Source organism: Crotalus tigris, unplaced genomic scaffold (assembly GCF_016545835.1).
Source record: "Crotalus tigris isolate CLP2741 ecotype Arizona unplaced genomic scaffold, ASM1654583v1 scf7180000023658.1318691, whole genome shotgun sequence".
Lineage (NCBI taxonomy): Eukaryota > Metazoa > Chordata > Lepidosauria > Squamata > Viperidae > Crotalus > Crotalus tigris.
The window spans coordinates 293675-309614 of NW_024100104.1; the positions used below are offsets into that span (position 1 = coordinate 293675).

The window sequence follows — 15940 nt, forward strand, 5'->3', positions numbered from 1 at the left end:
GTTAGCTGAGGTGGAATTTGATGCTTTAGAACAGGGGTCCCCAGCCACAGCCTGGGCTGCAGCTCATTGGGAACCAGGCTGTGCAAGCAGCGGGCGAGAGTGCAAGCAGCGGGCGAGAGTGACTCTTTATGGTATTAAAAGGATAAAATGTTATAAAACTTATACACAATACGAACAAAGTACAATAAAAATATAAAAATAAAAATATAAATACTTTAACTAAAACATGGGAAGGGAAGAAAGTAGGATGAGCAAGGGGGCGAGGTGGGATTGGTTATTAATCTGTCAATAATAAATTTAATTGGGCAGCTGACTCATGACTCCTCTGTCTTTATCCTTTAATCTAAAGAATGCTCTGAAGCTGTTAGGAACTACGAATTATTTTCATATTTAAACAAATAATAGAAAACTTATGTTAAGGTTAGTGGTTGAGGAGATGGGATTGGGCACATATGGAGATCTCAGATGAAAGTCAAGTATATGCAGTTTTGTCTTTTGTTGGACATTATATTAGTCTGTAATGAGTTTTATCAAGGTAGTTGAATAAACTGTTTATTTAGCATTTTTTTAATGTATTCAATTCTAATAGGTTTTGCGTAGTGCACAGCTAATAGGTCAAATAGAAAATAAAATAAGATTAAAACAATCATATTCTTGGCTGAATTCATACATACTAAGTCATAAAGTTTATAAACCACAGGATCTGGTTTCATACACCAAAGTAAGCCAAATGAACATTGGAATTCATCTGAATGTAGTTTTAATATCTCATCTGCTGTTTATGAGAACTAAAGCAGAATGAAGATGACTTTATCCAAGCAAACAGCCATGTCTGCTCTTTTGTTTATCTTTAACCATTGTTCTTTTGATCGTGCATAGTATTTTAGAAAATGATTTCTTGCAAAATACAGGTTATGCCTACAGATGTTTGTAATCTAAATTGAATCTTAAATGTTTGAGAATTTTGCTTTTATCATTTTAAATAGGTGTGTTAAACATTAAAGAAAGGATGCTGAAATTATATAGGAACCTGAGATATTTTTTTTCATTGTAAGGTTTTTTGTTATCATTATATTTATATAATGATAAATCATTTTATATGAAAAAGAGTCAAAAGATGTATAAATAGCAGAAATAGAGGGAGTAAAATGCACCATGGTGCCTTAAAGAAATCTAACTAGGTTTCTGGACTATAACTCCATTTCTTTAAAAAATATATTCAACATATTTAAAATGTATTGAGTAAAACCTACCCTGTTTGAGATCTAGAGCATATCATATTTTTTATAGGTGTAAATACACGGTGTTCAATGGTCTTTGCCTTTTTGGAAGTGTGAGATTGTGGTCTGTGTGACTTAAGGATTTAGAAAAATGTGTTAGATGTTTCTTGGATATTTTGGTTTTTTAGAATTAATAGGAATTTAGATCATTGTTCCATTTGATCTTGTAATAAAAGCTTCAAAGTATAGCTATGCACTGTTTCAGCTTTTTTGTATGCATTTAATTACATGTAATACTAGACTAGCCATTTAAAATAGCACATAATTTGCTTTGCTCTTTAAAAATGCTGACCCTGTTAAAATTCTAAATAATGGTTAGAGGTGTATGTTTTGAGCACAAATCATTCTTATTAAATAATAGAAGTCTCTCCGTTGGTAGAGGTCATTGCTAAACAGCATAGTAGTATCTTTTTGTGAGGGTTGTAATATTTATTTGTTTCTTTAGACTTACTACTTTTTAAGTTTCTTACAGATTCTTTTCACAGTTTTAAGGGCACCAGTGCATAAATCCTCCAGTCCCTTTGAGATTTCTGCAATCTAATGCCCAGTTACTCATCTCTTTAATATTCTTTATTGGTTCACTTTTCTACAATCTAGTTTCCCTCTGGATTTTTTAGGTTACTATGCTCATCATCTTTGACTAGCTATCATGCTATGCTTTGAGATAGATTAGAATTATATTTCAAAAACATCCTGAAACTAATCAGGTTGGGAAAAAGCTTGTATCCTTTCTTTTGAACTTAACTGTTCTGTCATGTTTTCCTGATGCTGTTTTAGACTTATGATGCAGAAAATTCAGTGCAGGCTACATTTGAAGATTGCACACAATGGCTACTTCAACTTCAGTGCCGCCTTCTATCTTTCATCATTAAAAGCTACCCTCTCTTCATAAGGGTCATTTGTGTCCCTTATGTTAAGGAGCTTGTTCTGTAATCAGGAAAAGAGTAAGGTTATGCCCTGAAGGAGACAAAAATATATTCTGGTAGGATGTTTTATACCACATTCCTTTTGACTTTTATGGTAGTAGTGCTGCTTGTCTCAGTAAGACTTTCATAAAAGAATATTATAATTAACTGTACCTTTAAGTGTGTCTAACTTTCTAATAGTTGCTCTCTATTTGGACAAATGTGGAAAATAAGTGAGCTATGTATGTTATTTTGGAGCTATATAATCCCAGAGGTCTGACCAGCTACCTGCTGACATAATATCAGTTTCTGACCCTTTAAATAGTTCCTTTTCTGCTGATTAATATAAAGAAACAAAACACAATTCCACTCTGATATTGTATGAGTATAAAGTCCAATTTATTTGGATATCTAGCTAGCTTCTATACAATACAGTATAATATGATGAAATGGAAGATATGCATCCCTGCAATGTTTTAAATTAATTTTGCTACAACCTTTTTATTACTAAATTCTTTTATCCATAATACCAAAATACAGGTAGATGTTAAAAACGAGAGAAGGGTAAAGGTGAAATGTCAAGACGTTTTAGCTACTTCTGCCATTTTACTAGCCAGTATTGTAGTGAAAGGTAGTCTGGTGTCTCAGGAGGGAGGAGCTCTTTCCTGGAGGGCAAAGAGACAGTGGAGCCTGGAATGCCTGGTGGGCAGGAAGAGAGCAACTTCCTTAAAAGCCAGAAAAGGGGATATGGGGTTGGTTCATTGGATTAAAGTTAAACTATAGGTGGTGTTATTTTTAGTAACTCTTAATGGACTGTTGCTGATTATGAAGAGGAGGCTTTAAAATTTGTACATAGATAAGAGATGAGATATGAGAAGAAGAGATCTTTTGTTGCAATAACAGAGAAGATGTAATTACTGAAATTGTATTTGTTGTGATGAGTGCATATGTTATTCACACACACACACATAAATGCATACACACATGTATACTTTTAAAATTTTGTTTCTATACACTTATTTTTTATTTTTATATTTGTTTTAGTTTTTTGTTTTTTATTTTTGTAACTATAAACTTTAATAAAATTATTATAAAATATACAGTTAGTTTAATTAAGATTTTCACATGAACTTATGTTATTCTAATTGTACCTCCAGTATCTAAATAAGCTATCTACTCAAGTATTCCTTTACAGCAGAGGTCACCAACCCTTTGGCACCAGGGACCTATTCCATGGAGAAAAGTTTTTCCGCAGATCGGAGGGTGCGTGGTTTTCTGTGCTGCCTGCATCTCACAGATGGGGCTTTGCTTGTTTGTGCGGACTTGTTTGCTGGCATGCCGCAGCCTGGTACTGGTCCACGGACCGGGGATTGGGGACCCCTGCTTTACAGTAACTCACCCAGAAAGCATACTGCACTTCCTTCTTTCAATAGAATAGATAAATGAATAAGTAATCATTTTCTCTTACTGAACCCAGGTTCTGCCTTTAATATTTTTCTTACTTTGGGACATTCTTGTTTCTTTAACATTCTTTAATTTATATGAGAAAAATTTAACAACCTCCCCATATTTTCCAGAACAGTATAAAATGGAATGTACAGTTATTCACTTGTCACGTATGTAAGATGGGGGGTGGGGGGGAGACCAAATATTTGGAGGTTTAAAATACTGGACCAGCTAGGTGCTCATTTGATGTGCACAACTGGCTAATCTGGTGAGTTTTGCCTTTGATCTTTTTCTCACATTAATAGTTGTGTTTTATACGAATAGCCTATATCTATGTAACTTTGAGATGTACCTTTGGATTTTAAGTTACTGATTGATTTACAACCCTTTCCTGTGACTCCAGTATTCCACTTCATTTTCTGTTTTTCAATTGTTTTCTATCCCATTTTAAATTTTTACAGAGCAGACTTTTTCTGATTGTTTAAGTTTCCCTTTGGCATTTTGTATTTCTAATAATTTTCATTTATGTGGAAATTTAGGGTTTTTTTGTTATTATAATATTCAGTCCAGTTTTTTTGATTTGCTTTCCCAATATTCTATCCTTAAACAGTAGTTTGTTGTCCAAAGTCTCTTTTGCAAAAGAAGTCAATTTTACTTGAGAAACATTCCACAGATAGTCTTTGGCTTATGACTAATCGCTTAACACCTGTTTGTAGTTATGAAAGCCTGGAAAGGGGTGCTTTCTGATCTGTAAAGCGTCTTCCAATCAGAGCAAAATGTCACACTCCTCGTCCCCTGACATCACATGATTGCGACCTGGGCACCCATTGACATTTATGACCAGATTTCTCGCAATGTATAATCTCTTCTGAAAAAGATTGAAATTAATTTTAGTGTGGATATAAACAAAAAGATGAAATCTTGGATATACAAATGAAAGTGACTTGTTAAAGTTGTCAGCAAATTTGTGAGAAGAGAGAGTGAGAATATGAAGAGCGACCTGCCTAAACTCTTTATATAAGATTTACAAAAGGGACTTTATAAAAGTTGTCAAAGGTTTAGTGAGAAGAGATAAAATAACTTGGTTGAGAATGGAAATCGGAAGAATCCTATTTGATACCTCTCTTAAGTATGATTCAGAACTATTTACAAATAACTTTTGGTTGCAGTTGCTCAATCTGCATACACGTTTCACCGTATAGATTCATTTAAATTAACTCCAAAAAGCTAAACTTTTGCCAGGATTTTAAAACTATGGGGCATTGAAATGTCAGTGAACAAATGTGGCACCCTGTCTTCTTGTGCTGGGGCAGAATGACTCTTGTTTAAAAACAGATCACAGATAATGTACAGTTTGTGTTACTCTGTCTCAACTTTATTTAACTGATTTTCAGGCTAATTACATTGTATTATTGCATATGTAATAATATTGCCAAAACTGAATACCTTTGTTCTCTCAAACAGAAGCTGGCAGGCTGAAAAATAGGCAGTGCTCAGGACGGACTTTCTGGCTACTGACCATTTAGCTGGTAAGTTTGCAGTTCTCTGTTAAAATGATTCCCAGACTTTGGTCTAAGAGCCTTTCCAACTCTTGGCCTTAGTATGCCTATTGATTCTTTATGGAATCCACAGGATATAGATAATCTGCCATATTGTTTTAAGTAGGATATTTATAGCATCTTTGTTATGTTCGAACCAATAAAGTTTGCATTTATGCCTCACATCTTACCTTTCCACAGAACTGGAAAAACGTAGCCAAATGTGAAACATTGTAGAAAAGGAAAATCATTCTGAGTCCTTTTTGCAGAATCGTATGAACAAAAACTGAAGTATTCCATTCCTAATGTATTGATTGAGAAGGAAAGCAAAACTGTTAGCTTATGGAACATTTTACATTTTAAAAACAATTTCCAGGCTGTTTTTTTAAGGACAGCAAATATAATATATAGAATTAAAGAGAAAATCTTACATACTGGGACTAGCTCATAAAGAAGATAATTAAAGGGAATTGAAAAGATGCATTTACTTTCAGTGAAAGTGGAAAGGCATTCCGTAGCCTTTCTCATATTTAGATGTTGCCTAATTCTTACAACAGGTGATAACATTTTTTAAAAGTACCATTCACACATGTAATTATCCCCGCTACATGGAGGTTATGAATGCTAACTTTGTCTAATTGAGTTCAAAGCAGTGCTGGAGAGAATTTGTATATATATATCCTAATATCTAAGGGCCTTGAGATACAAATGTCACAAACGAATGTTGGCTGCATTGCTGTTTATTAGAAATTGGACAACTATATATTGATGCACCTAAAACTGGCTATTCTCCAGTACAGGAGATGGATAATCCATGGATAATCCATGGATGGGTTTTCTCTGTCTGCCTGCTCTTGAGACCAAGTAGCCAAAGCTTGACACGCCCCCACTTCCTGTGGAGTCCATTCTTAACTTGGTCTCTGCTCGGAGAAGACTCGTTTTGGCGTGGCTCTCAGCTTATCAGGTTAGACAAGAAATCCATTGATTGATTATCCCTTGATAATTGGCTTCCCCTTCCCAAAAAATTTTTCCACCTATAGGAATTTAACCACAAAATTTTCTGGGGATCAGTCCTGATCTCAAACCTAAAATTAAAAAGGGGATTGGTGGGGAGGGAAATTTCCCCACAGATATCAGCCAGCCCCAGGGCTCTGGGGGGTGAAAAGGGGGGGAAGAAGGCATCAGCAGAGACTACTTGCTGAACCTTTTCCCCAACCACTAAGTTTTCCTTGGGATCATCCCTGATCCTATATTAAAATTGAAAAAGGGGGTGTGGGGGGGGAAAACTCCCCACGGATCCCAGTCAGCCCCAGGGCTCTGGAGGTGAAAAAGGGGGGGGAACAAAGGCATCAGCAGAGACCACTTGCTGAGCTTTTCTCCCCAACCTTCCAAGGGATTTTTTCCTCAAATTGGGGGAAAAAATAACAATCTCCAGGTCCGGATTCAAACTTGAATTCGGATCATCGGAGATTCCCTAGCAGCCCAGGGCAACCGCGGGCGCCATTTTAGTTGCCGTTTTCAGACAACAAAGGCAATCCCTGGCTGGGATTCCCTTAAAACGTCACAGCGCGCCAAATTTAAATCCCCGGGCACAAGCAGCTTCTGGGAGGCTGCGGAGCTTATCTTCAGAGGGAAACGAAGCACAGGAAGGGAGTAAGCCCCAACCAAGAAACGGAGGCTAGAGAACCCTCCTGGGATCTGCAAAGCCCTTTTTCAGGGAGAAACGAGCTGTGGCTGCCATCTCTTGCCAGAGAAAGGCAAACCGAGCTTAAGGAAGCTCTACATCATATCTGGAATCACTGATAGAGGCGGAATAGGAGCACACAACCAGCGCTCCACCCCCGATACACACATATAATAATAGGACAAAATATAATAATAATAAAAATAGATACATAAATTTTAAAAATAATAATAATAATAATAATTAAAAAAAATTTTTTTTTAAAGCTAAAAATTAAGCGACTGCAGGGCCAACAGGCCTAAAGACAGAACACACAATATTATCATCATCACCATTATTGTTGTTGTTGTTATTATTATTATTATTTTACTATTATTGTTGTTCCTATTATTAGTATAATAGTAATAGTATTAATAAGAATAAATTCCGCTCTAGGTGACCGCCATTTGATACCTGCTGTGTATTAAGTCAGGCCTACAGACCCTTTTGAGGTCGCCACTGATATTTTTTGCCTCCCTTTTCCTTTTTCTACTGGTGCACGTTGCCTGGTCACCTAAGGCCTCCGGGCGGAACCCAAAGAGTGGTTCCAAACGTGCCTTCGGTACCTCCCTCAGCTACCGTGACCTTAGCCCAGAGAGAATATTTTTGTTGTGGTCGGGTGATCAGGGGAACAGTCCTGGTACTTGTTCCAATTTCGCTCCCGCCAATACTTGCCTGCCTGAGCGTCTTCTCAGTTTTTCTGGGACTGCTCAAGCGGAATGGAGGGACCCTCGTTGCCTCAATCCATGAGCACGACCCCTCCACCTCCCAATTACGGCTGCAACACACCTTCTGACCAGAAGGCGGCAGGCAAGTGCAAAGCGAAGACAAAACACTCGCTCAAGAGGCCCTCCAAGTTGGCGGAAAAGCAAGCCAGCCGTAGGCACCAGGCCCTGGAGAAGGAGTTCTCCAGAGCGCAGAGGCAGGCCCAATTGGAATTGGTTCAAATAGCGGCCACCGAGATGGAATTACCATTGGGTCCATCCACATCAACCCAGAGCGCGTGGTCCATTCCAGGAACACCGCAACCACTGGATCCGCCATCTACATCAGCCCAACAAACAACCACGGCGGCAGGCACAACCACTGAGTCCAACTCTCCACCTGCGGTCACCACACCCAAAGGTAATGACATAGGGGACATCTGGGCAGATGGACGGCTAGAGGCCCTATTAACCAAAGTGGTGGACCGAGCCCTAGCACAGCGCTCCGCCCACCACGACCAGGGGCCCTCCATCTCAGCCATGCCACACTCGGAACTCCCCTCAGAGTCCTCAGGCATTCAGGAACCCGTCTCCCCGGCCCAGTCCTCCATGAGTGGTTATTCTTCACCACAAGAGGAGGATCAACCTGGGATCTCTATGTCAGAGGATGAGGAACTTCCCCCTGAGCCCCCCTCAGGGGGATTATTTAATCCCAACCGCTTCCTCACGATACTACGCAAGGCCACAGCCATTGCGGACATGGGGACGGATCAGTTTTCTCAGCCGCAAGCGACACCGGCCACCACATCCAGACCCGTATTCGTAGAAAAGGTGACAACGCAACACCATATACCTTGCCCCGCCATTTTCCTGAAAGGGATCAAGAAGCCATGGGACTCTCCCGCTTCCTTCCCATCAGTGAGTGGTACGGACAAAAAATTATACAGCACTGCCACAGACCTCAATGAGGCCTTAGAAATTCCTAAAGTAGATGAAGCCTGGACCCCCTTGGTCTCCCAGACAGCCATGGCTGGGGACCTAGTGGAGGCCCTTAAGGCAGATGACAAAAAGTGGGAACAAGCCTTTCGCAAAACCCACCAGACAGCGGCATGGGCCATCAAAGCAGCCACCTCGGCCTCCTTTTTTGTCCGGGCCACCCTCATCTGGTTGCAACAACTACAAACCATAGTTCCTATGGAGGACATACGAACACACCAGGACCTGGCTAAGATGGTAGCAGCCACGGAATACGCTGCAGACGCAACGTTCCAATCGGCCATTTTTTCATCCAGATCCATAGCATCCAACATAATTGCCAGGAGAATGCTATGGCTAAAACACTGGCAAGCTGACACCAAGGCTAAGTGGCGGCTAGCGACCGCCCCTTACTCAAGCAACGGTCTGTTTGGGGAGGCCTTGGACCCCTATCTTGTAGAGAACAAAGACAAGCGGAAGGTCATGGCACACTTGAACAAAAGGTCAGACAAACGTACCACACCTTACTTTCGTAGGCAGTCCTTTCGTCAACCGACAACCACGCCTATCAGTCAGGCACCCAAGCCATTCACTCCCAGGCAGAACAAACCGTACGGCCGCCCCTACGACAGACCGGGGTTCCAGCCCAGACAACAAAACCAGTCGAGACGACCCTTTCGTGGAACGGGTCGTCCGTACCGGAAGACAAAATGACTCCTACATAGACCTACCCATTGGAGGAAGACTAGCTCACTTCTTCCACCAGTGGGAGCAGACCTCCACGGACAACTGGGTACTACAAACCATCCAGTCCGGGCTGTCCCTGGAGTTCCTGGTCACACCCCCAGACCGACTCATCAACTGCTCGGTCTCCAGGAACCCCACCAAACGCAAACTCATGCAGGAGGCCATCCAACACCTGTTGGACATTCAAGCAATAGAACCGGTCCCAGCGGAATACAGAGGCAGAGGATTTTACTCCATCCTCTTTGTGGTTCCAAAGACTTCAGGAGGATGGAGGGCAATCCTGGACCTAAAAAACCTCAACCGCTACATCACATACAAAAAATTCAAGATGCAATCCCTTCAGTCCATCCTGGGAAGCATCAGAGAAGGAGACTTCCTGGCATCGATAGACCTCACGGAAGCCTACCTTCACATCCCCATCCACCCAAACCACCGCCGGTTCCTACGTTTCTGTTACGGGGGAAAACACTTCCAATACAGAGCTCTCCCCTTCGGTCTATCTTCGGCACCCAGGGTATTTACCAAGATACTAGCAGCGGTAGCCGCCAAACTGAGAAAAATCCCAATACGCGTCCAATGTTACCTAGACGACATACTAATCCAAGCAACATCCCTACAGACAGCTCAGGCGGACGTAAGGACCGTCATTCGCGTCCTCCAATTACACGGATTCTCAGTAAACTTTCAGAAGAGCCAGACAGTTCCCTCGTCCAGGCTGCTGCATCTGGGGGCCATGATAGACACAACCAACTGTATGGTCTATCTCTCCCAAGACCGGGTGGCCGGCATCAGGGAACTGGCTCGCTGGGTTCACAGGCAACGTTCAGTTCCGATACTAACACTTTCCCAATTATTGGGCAAGATGGTATCGGCCATAGCCATTGTACCCTGGGCCAGGCTCCACCTACGGGAACTACAGTGGTTTCTGCTCCCGTACCAACGGCAGAACACCAGCGCATCCAACCACCTAGTCAGGGTCACGGCACAAATCCGCAGGGCGCTATGCTGGTGGTGCTCTCGGGCCGTGACCAAGGGGTCACCCTTCAAGGAACCAGTCAGAGTTACCATCACTACAGACGCCAGTCTGTATGGTTGGGGAGCCCATCTGGACTCCCGGTTTGTACAGGGACGTTGGTCCGCCACGGATCTGAGAAACAACATCAACTGGCTAGAACTCAGGGCTATCCACCTAGCCTTGCAACAATTCAAAGACAGAATCAGAGGCCACCACGTTCTAGTCCTAACAGACAACGTAGCAGCCAAGGCGCACATCAATCGGCAGGGGGGGACCAGATCAAAAACCCTGATGACAGAGTCACGACTCCTATTCAGCTGGGTAGAGCCCAATCTGAAGTCACTAAAAGCGGAACACATATCGGGGGTCAACAACCAGCAAGCGGACTTCCTAAGCCGCACCACAGTGGACCCTTCGGAGTGGGGGCTACACCCGAACTTGTTCCTAGACATCTCCCGCAAGTTCGGGTACCCGATCCTCGATCTGTTCGCATCATCAGACAATGCCCAGCTCCCCAGATTTTACTCTCGTTACTTCAACCCGCGAGCAGAGGGGACGGACGCTCTGAGAACTCAGTGGCCTCAGGGTCTGCTTTATGCCTTTCCCCCACTACCACTCATACCGGCGGTCATCCGAAAGCTGATTCAGGAGCGGGCAGAAGTGATCCTAGTAGCACCATATTGGCCACAGAGACCGTGGTTCGCCGACCTGATGAACCTGTCTCAGTCGCCCCCATGGAACATTCCCCCTCATCAAGTGTCCCTACACCAGGGAACCATCAGTCACCCGGAACCCCAATGGTTACAACTGACCGCCTGGCACTTGAGCGCCGGATAATGGCACAGGAACTATTCTCTCCCGGGGCCATTACCATAATTCAAGCTTCACGCCGTCCGGCAACAAACCGCATTTATGACTCCACTTGGAAAAATTTTTGCCTTTGGTGCAGGGAACGGCAGTTTGACTTACACAAACTCTACATCCCTCAGATAGTAGATTACCTCTTGGAGGGACTAGACAGAGGCCTCGCCCCCGCGACCATCCGCAGGCAAGTGGCGGCCTTGTCCACCCTCCTCACCTGCACGGATTCGGTTCCCTTAGCTCACCACCCCAGGATCCGCGCCTTTATCAAGGGCGCCTATAACACCAGACCTCCAGTAATTCACAGGTACCCGTCCTGGGAACTACCGCGAGTCCTTCACGCACTCACTCGGTCACCATTTGAACCATTGGCGACCGTTTCCTTGCGACACCTGTCGCTAAAGGTGGCGTTCCTGATTGCCATCACATCGGCCAGACGAATTTCGGAACTGGCCGCACTGTCAGTCAGAAACGACCTATGCATTTTCCACAAGGACAGGGTGGTCCTTAGGTTAGATCCTGCCTTCATACCGAAGGTGAATTCACTCTTTCACAGGACACAGGAAGTAATTCTCCCAAACTTCTGTCCAAATCCAACACATGACCGGGAGCGGCAGTGGCATACATTGGACGTCCGCAGAGCCTTGCGGCGTTATATAAAGCGTACAGAACCCTTCCGCAAATCGGAGGCCCTATTTGTGTCCTTCCAAGCGGGCACCTTGGGGCGGAAAGTTTCCGCGGGCACCATTGGAAGGTGGATCCGAAGCTGTATCGCAGAAGCTTACAATGTATCATCCCTGCCGCCCCCAAGTCATCTCACAGCCCATTCCACCCGAAGCGCTGCAACTTCGGCGGCATGGGCTACCCAGGCGTCAATCGAGGAAGTTTGCAGGGCCGCGACATGGTCCTCGCCTTCCCCGTTTATACGACACTACAAGATAGACCGCTTTGCATCGGCGGATGCCTCCTTTGGTAGGAGGGTCCTCCAGCAAGTTGTCTCAGAGATCAATCTACCGGCCTTATCTGTTTCCCACCCCTTGGGACAGTGAGGCTTTGGTACGTCCCATCCATGGATTATCCATCTCCTGTACTGGAGAAGGGGCGTTGGTCTTACCTGAACGCCTTTTCTCAGTACGGAGATGGATAATCCACACCCACCCCAAGGCCAGCAGGCCGCTAGTAGGGAGCTGAGAGCCAATACCTCGTCAATCATCAGCCAATTCGCCCTCGTTAAGAATGGACTCCACAGGAAGTGGGGGCGTGTCAAGCTTTGGCTACTTGGTCTCAAGAGCAGGCAGACAGAGAAAACCCATCCATGGATTATCCATGGATTATCCATCTCCGTACTGAGAAAAGGCGTTCAGGTAAGACCAACGCCCCTTCTAGATATATTAGTCTGGCTGATAAGCTAGCAAAACCATTTTCTTTAATTCAGTGTTTCGATAATAAGATGTCAATTAATTCAAAATATTGTTTTATATACAGCAAAACTGATCATGAATTAGAAATCTCATGGCTGGCAGAGGCTTTGTAATGTTTTTGATAGAAAAATCCCCTGATCTAGAAGGCCAGGAATTTTGTTAGCTATTAAAGTTTAATGGGCTTGGTACTCTCTCCTCTCTTGTTTAACATCCACATAAAGCCTTTGGGTGAGATCATTCTTCACCATGGGTTAAGTTATCATTGCAGGATCCAATCTGGATTGGTCATTGGGACCAGAAGTTTATACTTCTGAGCTTTTGGATTCATGCTGGAGCCCTCAGGAAACTTCTCTCTGCAAGTGTGTGTGTGCTTTGGGCTGCTCTGTGTCTGGTGTTCATATAGTGCCTGTTGTGTATGGCTTTTTAGATGTAGATTGGGGTACTGATGTCTGGCTATTAAGTCATTGACTATTGTTTCCTTCTGCTGCTAAGCCCTTGCCTCCTAAGTACTTATAAGCTAGGGGTAAATCAGCACTCCTGTTGATTGAAGAGGGGCCCATTCCCAGGCTTCAGTCAATTTTGTACTAAGATTGTTGGACGAGCAGGCACAAAAACAGTCAGGGAAGAGATTCAAGCCTGGAAAAGGGCCCTATTCCTGTTGACAGAGAGAGTCTATTTTGGATCCTGTCATTCAAAGAACTCTGACTATTGGGATACAGAAGAAGAGCCTTTTCTGCTGCAGTGCCTGCCCTTTAGAACATCTTACCCCTGGGTAAGATTTGCTCCCATACTCCTATCCTTCCACAAGAGCCTGAAGAGCTGGCTCTGCTGGTTGGTCTGGGGATCGATCACATGAGAGATTTCCATGCTGAAGGTGGCTGCTGGATTGATGGCAGATTCTACCTCCCCCTTTGCTCTCTACTCTCCACCCATCTATTTTTTTGTACATCATATTGCGTCGTATTTTTTGTACATCATATTGATGTACTCTTGTATTTCTTTCATTGTTTATTTTATTGTTCTATTATTTTACTTCTGTTTTGTTTGCACTCTTTTCATTTCTTCCTTTTTATTATTGTAAGCTGCCTAGAGTAGCCCCATGGCAAGTTAGGTAGCAAATAAATTTAATAAATAAATAATAAATAAATATATAAAATAGTTGTATAAATTAGTCTTTGGTTCATATAGGCCTTTCTATGGCCTTTCCTATCTTGATCACTCTCTAGATGGTCAATTCCATGGTCAATTTTATCACTGACAATTCTGCAAGTTTAAAGTACATAAATGTGAAAAGTGCCAAGGTAGGAAGGTACTAATTATAGTAGATATTGATTTAAATCATCTTCAAATATTTATCTGAATGTGGAATGATTTGAAACTGCCCCTATATCACCACTTGTTTAGTTGGAAAGTCAGAAGGGTGAGCTGCTCTAATGTTCACTTATTTCAGCATGGCTGGTTCAAGAATTGTGGGAGTTGAAGTCCACGAATCATATAAGAGCCAAGGTTGCCTACCCCTGACTTATATGAAAGGAAACCTCTTTATGTAATCCAGGATGTTGCTTTCTATATGAAGGATGATGAGAGAGAGCCTGGGTGTGCAACCTTGTTCTCTGTTTACTTTCAGACCTCTTATATCTCAGTGGCATGTTTTGCAGACATCATTTTTCATTTCATATTTCGTAAAGCTAAACATCTGATATTCGTTAATGTAAAAACAACTGCAGATGTTATTGCAGCTTTGTGACTTGAATCCAGTAGGAAGAAAAAATGATAGCATTTCATGTCTGTTGCTAACAGAAAAATGATGTTGTAAAAAGAAGACCAATTAAAAAAGAAACAGTGATTTTATTATATCAATCTTTTACTAAATAAACTAGGAAAGGTACTATGCTATAGACAAATTGTGTTGTAGTGTGGAGTCCTCCTTTGTTTGCTCAACCATGGTCAATTGTACATCTTCAAAAGAAGTGACTAAAATTGTTCCTCTGTTACAATGTATTTTCCTATTTTCTGTCTCTTTCCTTTTTTAATGGCACCATACTGGGAGTTATCATGACAGTTTCTCTTTCCTACCATCAGTGGCATACCCGGATTGTGTGTGAGTGGGAAATCAACCATGAGCTCCGTGGCAGTTTTGACCCAGGAAAGTTTTGCTGAACATCGTAGTGGCCTTGCTCAGCAGCAAGTGAAAGGTAAAAAAAACAAAACAAGGTTATTACAAAATCCCATGTGATAACAGCTGCACAGAAATAGTATCTTGCTGCTATTTAATTGCTTTGTTACTTGGGGAAGGATGGTTAAGATTTCTTGTTCTTTGATTCTGGAGAGACAATATCAGTATTTAGATTAATAATAATATAAGGGCTAAGAAGCTCTTGGAGCATAAGTTAGATAATCTGTAGATACCAATTTTTTCAATTTTACCGAACTACTTTTAGAAACATCTGTGCATTATAATCTTCATTCATTTTCTCTCCATATTAAATCTATATGCTGCCCATTTCGTTATCTAAAGCGACATTGAGAAGCTTATAATTTAAAAATATATACTATTTTATATATAATAAACCATTCTTTTCCAATGTAACAGTCTCCAGATATTAGACTACAGATCCCACTCTTTGCTATCCTACTAGTATGACCAATGTCAGCTGGAGAGACCAAGCTGAGGAAGGCTTCTGTTGACAACATAATTTGAGGCAAGATTATTGGATAGAGATTCTCGTTTTGAAGAAGTTATTTGCCAAAATTATCTTCAGGCATTTTCAAGTTGCCATTCACAGTGCCCATATCTGGCCTTCATAGTACTGAGTTCAGAAAGGCATGACATGCTAAAATGTGTCTGATTTCTTATTATTATGTTTAATTGTTCTTTAGTACAATAATTTCAGTTCTTATCCAGAGAAAAAAAGACATTAAAAGTGGCATTCCAACTGTATAGCATAAAATAAAGGACTGTGTAAATAAAATAACACTGAATTTAAAAATCCATGGAATTTCAGTTTGTGCACAATTGTAGTTAAATGTCAGATGAATCTGTGGCTGATGAATCAATACAAAATATGGGAGTATAAAATATCAACAATTCAAACAAGAAAAAAAATGTTAACCTTCCAATTCTTTTGTTATTTAGTAACAATCTGAGGTCTGTTATAGAACCACTGAGTGTGAGTAGTTTGGAATTAATTCTCATGTATGGCAGTTTTGACATTATAGGAAATTGATTTGGTCATTATTTATAACAAACCTACATATCAAGATACAATTACCTCACAATACGCTTTAGTCATAGATATAGTTTTCTCTGGATGGGGTAAACTCT

At 41.9% G+C, this 15940-nt stretch overlaps 1 protein-coding gene across 3 annotated transcripts in view; it reads left to right on the plus strand.

Annotated features, from left to right (window-relative positions):
* The window catches only part of LOC120297661 (high density lipoprotein binding protein), a 70199-nt gene that overhangs the window by 19383 nt on the left and 34876 nt on the right, over nt 1-15940 (plus strand). For all 3 annotated transcript variants that reach the window (XM_039320538.1, XM_039320540.1, XM_039320539.1), the window contains exons 2-3: nt 5096-5160; nt 14698-14810. In XM_039320538.1, coding sequence (XP_039176472.1) covers nt 14735-14810 — 76 coding nt within the window. In that variant the 5' untranslated portion in view covers nt 5096-5160; nt 14698-14734. The remainder of the gene's footprint in view (nt 1-5095; nt 5161-14697; nt 14811-15940) is intronic.